The following is an 8,089-nucleotide window of genomic DNA, read 5'->3' on the forward strand; positions in this document are numbered from 1 at the left end:
GAGGCGGAGCTTGCAGTGAGCTGAGATCCGGCCACTGCACTCCAGCCCGGGCGACAGAGCAAGACTCCGTCTAAAAAAAAAAAAAGACAGAACCTTCAGATAAATGAAGAGAATGAGAAAGAATTGATTCAAAAAACATACTTCATTGTGATGACAAGCAAATTAAGGAGAAGGATGAAAAAAAGCAAGGTGAAAAGAAATAGGAAAAATAGTTCAGAATGTAGAAAAATTTTTTCACAACAGCAAGGAAATTCTCTTGACAGAGAAATTTCTTGGTAAAATAAACATGGAGATGAACTAGAACAGGTATGAGGTTATGGAAGAAGAAACATTTGCATAAATGTGACTTTCTTATCCAGCCACACTAACTCTATTTCTTAAAAGCAATACAATTTCTAAAACTTTCTTGTTCAAAGCTCAGATTTACACAATGCCACCTCTAAGAGGCAGAACACTAGCCTAAACTAAAATGTTCCTTATGTCTGTTCTTACTATCTTCTCCTCTGGCTTGAGAGATGTTTTGATTTGCAAAAGTACTGGCCAATACAACAAAATAAAGACATAAATTAAGTCATAATAGAATTTTACATATGTTTGCTTATATTATGTTCATTAATGCATTACCTTCCTTAGTAATTTCACTCAGTTAAAAAATGAGTATGATGGTTTAAAGCTGGTTCAGTCATGATTTTATAAGCTTATTTATCAAGAGTGAAAATAGAAGACTATTAAAAATAGCTAAAAAGGTAACGTATCATAGTGTTTAATGTTTCTGTAATTGTTGATAAGGCTTGTATCTAAGTCTGATGCAGAATTATTACTGGCACTCAAATAGTTTTTTTTCTCAGCCACATAGTATCCACTGGTGCTATGAATCTGGAAGAGACTGGCTATGGGTACCACTTCTTGTCTTCAGTTGTGACTGTGCAATATCAGCAAGTGCGCTTTGTATCTTTTCCAGAAGCATGTCTCCTCGATAAACAACATCCTCCAGACATGTAGCAGCTTCATGGTTTTCTTCTTCTAGCTTATATAAGCTAGCAGCCTTTGTAAAACACAAATTTTAAAATCTTTAGAGTTTAGAAGGAGGGAAGCTGTCGCAGATATACTTATTTTTAAATCTGGATGACTTTGCAATCATTGTGATATATTTTTCAGTAAAAAAATTCTACAAATCAGATAACTTTTAAGAATTTTCCCCAGGTGAATTATTAAAAAGAAAGACTTTTCAATTAGAGATCTCTAGATATCTGTAAGTAACTCCCTTCCACACTACGTTTGGACACCATTATTCTACTCCACATCTAGAATGCCACCCTCCTCTCATTCTTCACTAGGAAAAGAGACAAAATTGAGGAAAATACGAGGTTTTCTTATCAGGGAAAATTGAATATTATAACAAAAGGTGCTATGATTTGAATGTGTCCCCTCCAAAATTCATACATTAAAATCTAATCCCCAATGTGATGGTATTAAGAGGGGGAGGGGCCTTTAAGAGGATATTAAGTCATGAAGGCAGAGCTCTCATAGATGGAATTAGTACCCTTAAAATATGGCTTGAGGTTGAAGAGGGAGCTCTTACTCTTTTGCCCTTCTGCCTTCGGCCATGTGAGGAAACAGGAAGAAGATCCTCAACATGGTCCTAAACATGGTACCATGTTTAATAAAAATTCATTACTCATGCACAATGAGTAATAAATGCCTTGATCTTGGACTTCCCAGACTCCAGAACTGTGAGAAAATAAATTTTTGTTCTTTATAAATTACTGTCTCAGGTATGTTGTTATAGCAGCACAAATGGACACAGACAAAAGGTATTAAATCTACCTACTTTAATTCAAAATTCTCTATTACTGGTAAAATTCTCAAAGGAATAGAGGCTTACCTGTAAAGCAGCTGTAGATTCTTCACTGGGTAAGGAATCTATCAAAACATCAATGTCTTTTGCTGTTCGTGCAATCAGTGCTGCAAAAAGCTGGGCATACTCTAGAGATAAAGACACTGCTAGATTAGGACATTAGAAAACCTCAAGTTTTCAGAAACAAATTTTAAGTTCATGAAACCAGAAACTTCATATAGCTTTTTCTGCCCTAAGATTCTAATGATTTGGCCAGGCGTGGTGGCTCACACCTGTAATCCTGGGACTTTGGGAGGCCAAGGCGGGCGGATCACAAGGTCAGGAGTTTGAGACCAGCCTGGCCAACATGGTGAAATCCCATCTCTACTAAAAATACAAAAATTAGCCAGGCGTGGTGGCATGTGCCTGTAATCCCAGCTACTCAGGAGGCTGAGGCAGGAGAATCCCTTGAACCTGGGAGGAGAAAGTTGCAGTGAGCCAAGACTGCATCACTACACTCCAGCCTGGGTGACAGAGCGAAACTCCATCTCAAAAAAAAAAAAAAAAAAAACAGATTCTAATGAGTCTAATGATTAAATATACACCAATCCTCTTATACATTTAGCTCAAATTGGGAATTAAGCATAATGTATGTCATTTCATTTATCATGACAATATAGTGGTCACTTGAATAAAGAAATTTATAAATGGGATGCCTTCCTTGTTAAGGTCCCTCACTCAGCTAAACTAATACAAATTCTCCTCTAAAGGAGTAACAATCTATTATCTGACATGAACCAGAATTATGAGATGTTAGGTGAATTGACTAAGTTTTTTACAACAAACAAAACTTGCAATATCCTCAAGTAACAATATTTTTAGAAACAAAATAAGCTGAATTTCTCAAGAAATCTAATTTTAAAGGATAACAAAAAAGTGAGAGTCAAAATAAGAGAAGCTAAGAAAATCTGTTTACCTTCTGTAGGGTTAGCAGGCTGGTCTTTGTTAATTGCTGTCTGAATATTACTGAAAGAGGCAGGAGGACCACATTGCTGCAATACTCCAATGGCATTACAAAACTGATCTGCAAGCTTAGGCCAGAGGAAACATGTCGAGGTTAGAAAGGACTTATCAGTTTTAAGGATTTTATTGGTAACAGCAACAACAATAAGTTTCTGTAATGATAATCTCTGAGCAAGGGAATAAAACAGAAAGGAGTAATTGTTGATAAAATAAGCCAGTTATTATAAACGTTGATTACATGTTTTAATTCTGCAAAGAAACTAAGTTTGGTATCAATCTAGGTGAAGTTAAATTTGATATAAATCTAGTTGGAACAGTTGAAATACAAAACAATCTTTCTTTTCTTGTGATAGTAAAATGATAAGAGAACACTGGCCAATACTTATTGTAAGCCACAAGTAAAGACTTTTTGGGGACAGTGATGGAAAAGAGCAAATCTGACTTGTAAATATCTAAGTATGGCATCACGTTTAATAAAAATTTATTACTCATGCACAAAGTATATGATTCCTTTTCTGAGACTGGAGTAGTTATAAGCGTAAAAAAATAGTGGGGAAAAGGCTGCTCAGAAAAGCACCTTGAGTAATCAGAAATGTATCTGTTCAAGTCTCAGTTTTTAAACTCTTGTACTCTAAAAGTACTCCGTAAGTACTTTTAAAGATGGAGAATATCAATTCCTTACCATCTCCAAATTAAATACACCTATCCTCCCCACCAATTTCTCTCACCTAGTCTTGACCTCTCAAACCTCCTATTTCTAATAAGCATTTCCTTTGGGTTTCTCTGCCATTGTTTCAATGACAGAACTCAAAGGCAACTGTTTCCTCTGTTTAATATTTAATTTGTATTGAAAGTCTCCTAGTCAACCAGTCTAACTTCAGATTCTTACTTTCCTTTGATCTTCAAATTCTGCTAACACCACAAATCTTCCTCTTTTCCTTCTATCATTATTGTTGCTTAGTTCAACCAATTATCTCACATCAGAATTATTACAATAGCCTTCTTGTTGTTTGCCAGTTCACCAGGTTATTTATTTTACCCTGATAAAAACATTTGAGCTTACTCCACCACTGTCTTCAAGGTAAATCTCCAACTCAGGCTGTTTTGAAGCTTTCAATAATCTAAGTCAATTCTACTGACTCGTTTTCCACTACTCCTTCATATTTACCTAACTAGTCATAAAGTCACTCATGACTAAATGGCTTTGCCCAGGTTTTGCTAATAGTAATGGAGCAATAAGTGCTCAGACGCTATACAAACCTAGATCCTAGCTCTATTAACCCAGGTAGCATTTTTCATTTTTAAATTGGATACATTCTCCTATTATAGCATTGTTGTGAGGAAGACGAAACACACAAAATATTCAACAGTATCTATCTGTTCCATCCTTCAAAAACTTTTAAGATCCATTTAGTCAACAAAACTTTATGGAAAATAACTATGACAAGTACTACATTTAAACACTATAGAGACATAGTGAATGAGACATAGCTTCTGCACTCACGGTTTTCAGAGGGTAGAACAAATGTTAAAAGTTATACAAATCTGATTAGGATAAATGCTAAGAAGATTCCCCTTATTTCAGTTCACATCACTCCATATTCCAATTTACTTCAGAACCTGAAGCTGAAAATACTCAATTCATTATAACTCCCTAACCTCATACTGTTTTTCCATCACTTAAATGTCTCCTGAGTATGACATTTTTTTAACCTCCTTAAGGAGTATCTTTTTGCAAACATGATAGTGCTTATACACAGTAGGCACTCCTACTAGTTATCCTAAAGGCTTTTGTCCAAAATCCAATTATCAACATGCCTAACCTGGAGTTAAGGCCATATTCACTCTGTCCTTACTATCCTTCTAGTTATAAGATATGTATGAATATGCAAACCTTTCCCTAAAATAAGATTTCTATCCAGCAGCATCATTACAATTTGATTTTGTAAAACCTCAAAGGAGTAGTTCCCTGAGGAAGGCTGACTGGCAGCTCAGGCAAGTCCCTGCAGGGCAGAATTTATCTTGGTGAATTCAACATTTAGAGGCTGGTCCTCTCAGCCTTAAAAACTAGTGTTATTCACCCAGGGTAGATCAGTTTATCACAAGTAGATTCACACTCTTCAAGTGTACAAAGCCTGATGGATTAAGAAAAATGCCGAGTTATTAGCTTACAGTGAGGAAAAAAAACTGGCAAAAAAACCAGGTACTTAGGTTTTCCTCTCAGCATGTTTTCTCTCTAGCCCCTTATCTAGGACGTTAAATCACAATCAGACAATGAGAAACATAACTATCAATGGAAAACTATTTAACAGAAAACTATGTAACTGGTAATGGCAACAAGTACACCCATTGCCACATGGGAATACCCACTGATGTCTTGGTCAACCGGATGCATATATTATGTCGGTCCCCTATGGTTGTAACAAAGCTGAAAAATTCTTATTGTCTAGTGACATCATAGCGGTCCTAACGCTGTAGCGCAATGCGTCACTTAGTGCTTGTGGTGACGCTGCTGTAAAGCAACCTACCGCACTGCCAGTGTATGAAAGTATAGCACACACAATTAAGTACAGTCCATGATACTTGATAATGATACTAAATGACTTTGTTACTGGTTTATGTATTTACTGTTTTATCGTTATTTTACATTGTACTTCTACTTATTAAAAAAAAAATTTATCGCCGAAACCATGCATTTCTCAGAACATAACCCCTTCATTAAGGGCCCATGACCGTATGCGCATCCTCTGGCTTTGCTTCTACTTTCCACTCAGGCATAGCGTGGAGGAAAAATAACCAGAAGGAACAAAGTTGGGGAGCTACTTACAAGACTTGGCCTTTAATAGAGAGCAGAATTTGGGGGAGACGTTAAAAAAGATTTGTAAGCCAGGCACGGTGGCTCACACCTGTAATCCCAGCACTCTGGGAGGCCGAGGCGGGAGAATCGCTTGATGCCGGGAGTTCGAGACCAGCCTGGGCAACATGGTGAAACCCCGTCTCTACTAAAATACAAAAATCAGCCGGGCGTGGTGGAGGGTGCCTGTAATCTCAGCTATTTGTTTGGCTGAGGCAGGAGAATCGCCTGAACCCCCGAGGCGGAGGGTGCCGTGAGCCGAGATCGCACCACTGTACTCCAGCCTGGGCGACAGACACTGTCTCCAAAGTAAAAAAAAAAAAAAGAAAGAAAGAAAGAAAAAAAGAAAGACTCAAATAAACGGAAAGACATACGAGAATCAGAAGATTTCCTATCATAAAGATGTCCCCAAACTGATGCATTCTGAGGGGTGGCCAAGAGACAAGAGATGGAAGGAGACTCTGGGCCCACAGGAAGGAGCCAAGATGAAAGAAAATCTCTCACCTCAGCATCGCTCCGCACCAACCTGAAAGCGCTGGTGAAGGAATACTCTGGGCTGACGTTTCATTACAAAAACCCAGTCATCCACAGCACGAGATCTCCCTTGATGGATTCAAACTGATGAGGAAAGAAAAGAGCTCCTGCTTCTCCTCCCAACCCCCAAAAGAGATCCCGTAAGCACCGCTGACAAGAAAATAAAACTGTCCTCAGGGAATACGACAGGACCGCGCAGCCGACAAGTCTTGGCGGCCTCACCCGGACAAGAGCAATCTTCCCGGTCTCCTCAAGCAAAAGAGGCTGCCCCCTCCCGCACCCTCAAGCACCGCCCGGCAGCCGGCCTCAAACCTCCGAGTTCGCGGTGGCGCCTCCCGAGAGAGCGCTTTATGCCGAAGCCCTGTTTCTTAGTCCGCTTTCCACTTCCAAGTTTTGCCTCTTGGGCCCCTTTTCTCCCTTGCTTTACCTCAGGAAAGAGAAAGACAGAGGCTAATCGAATGAAATTCCTCACCGAATTCACAGCGTCTTGAAGCTGCGTGAGCCGATCCGCCATGTTCCTCCTGCAGCAAACAGACGCCAAAACATCTGCTCTTCCGCGACTGGGCAGCTCTGGTACGCGTCATGGCCAATCCCACGGCTGCCTTCTGGGAAGGGGTGGGGTCGGAGAGAACTCCCCGCCCCGTCAGGAGTGGGTGGTACTGCCAAGGCGGCCTTAGAGCGGGCTACACCTGAGGAGAGGCTGTATCTTTTGAGTAACTGGGGAATGGTCTGGTGTCCATCGCTTTGAGGGGCTGAAATACTCTCTTTGAGGTTGTTAGGTGTTAAAGGCTTCAGAGATTGTTGGATTCAGTGGGGGATTTTTTTTTTTAGTGATTTCTCCTATCCTCTCATGTGTTTACTTATTGACCACATTGAAGAGTAGATTGATTGATTGATTGATTGATTGATTTTGAGACGGAGTCTAGCTCTGTCGCCCAGGCTGGAGTGCAGTGGCGCGATCTTGGCTCACTGCCAGCTCTGCCTCCCGGGTTCAAGCCATTGTCCTGCCTCAGCCTCCCGAGTAGCTGGGACTATAGGCGCCCGCCACCACGCCCGGCTAAATTTTTTTTTTTTTTTTGTAGTAGAGAAGGGGTTTCACCATGTTAGCCAGGATGGTCTCTATCTCCTGACCTCGTGATCCGCCCTCCTTGGCCTCCCAAAGTGCTGTAATTACAGGCATGAGCCACCGCGCCCGGCCAAGAAAAATCAGCTGCACAATTTAGATTTAAAGTTGGGACTTATTGAGAGTTTAAGTGTGAAGAGTGATAATAAAACTTGGTATTTAAGGAAATTTAGCCTGAGGATAGTCTGGTAAGAAATGAGTTTGGAGTCGGCAAATAACAGGTTTGGAGACATCAAACAAACTCTCATATCCTCTTTCTCAGGCTGATTATCCGTGATTACCTTCCTGCGGCTGCGGGGTAGGTGGTGGACACAGTCCCCGGGGAACTCAGCTTGCTGGATTTATCCCAACCCTTGCTGGGAAGCACCACTTCTGCTTCACACCCACGCCCCACCCTCATCCCCAAACAGTCTACAGACTTACTGGGGCCTCATTAAGAACGTGGATGAGGCATGCTCCCCATAATGGGACTAATGAGAAATCACTCTATAATTTGTCCTAACTGTAACTTGGGGGGAATCTACAACCTTCTCCTCCCACCTTCACTTGAGAGTGTACTTTACTGAATGCCTGCCACATGCCAGGAAGTATATGCAGTGCTCAGTGTGCAAAGATGAATAAGCCAAGGACTCACTAAGAGGAAGGTTTTGCAGTTTTCCAAGATTAAGATGAGCTGGGCCTAGAATAGGGTGTTGACCCTGATAAGAGAGGAAAGAAA

The 8,089-nt window shown here is 40.4% G+C and overlaps 1 protein-coding gene across 4 annotated transcripts in view; it reads right to left on the minus strand.

The window, feature by feature from the left end:
* MED21 (mediator complex subunit 21) overlaps positions 1-6,814 on the minus strand; it is an 8,457-nt gene extending 1,643 nt beyond the window's left edge. Inside the window, exons 1-4 of one of the 4 annotated variants that reach the window (XM_011946971.1) lie at positions 6,721-6,804; positions 2,814-2,928; positions 1,886-1,986; positions 901-1,045 (exon numbers count right to left, since the gene is read on the minus strand). In XM_011946971.1, the coding sequence (XP_011802361.1) occupies positions 901-1,045; positions 1,886-1,986; positions 2,814-2,928; positions 6,721-6,762 (403 nt within the window). In that variant the 5' untranslated portion in view covers positions 6,763-6,804. Of the gene's footprint in view, positions 1-124; positions 1,046-1,712; positions 2,002-2,813; positions 2,929-6,720 lie in introns of those variants that run through there. The other 3 variants (XM_011946974.1, XM_011946973.1, XM_011946975.1) reach the window with 3 other exon arrangements.
* Positions 6,815-8,089: the final 1,275 nt, after the last annotated feature.

This window comes from Colobus angolensis, unplaced genomic scaffold (genome assembly GCF_000951035.1).
Source record: "Colobus angolensis palliatus isolate OR3802 unplaced genomic scaffold, Cang.pa_1.0 Scaffold256, whole genome shotgun sequence".
Lineage (NCBI taxonomy): Eukaryota > Metazoa > Chordata > Mammalia > Primates > Cercopithecidae > Colobus > Colobus angolensis.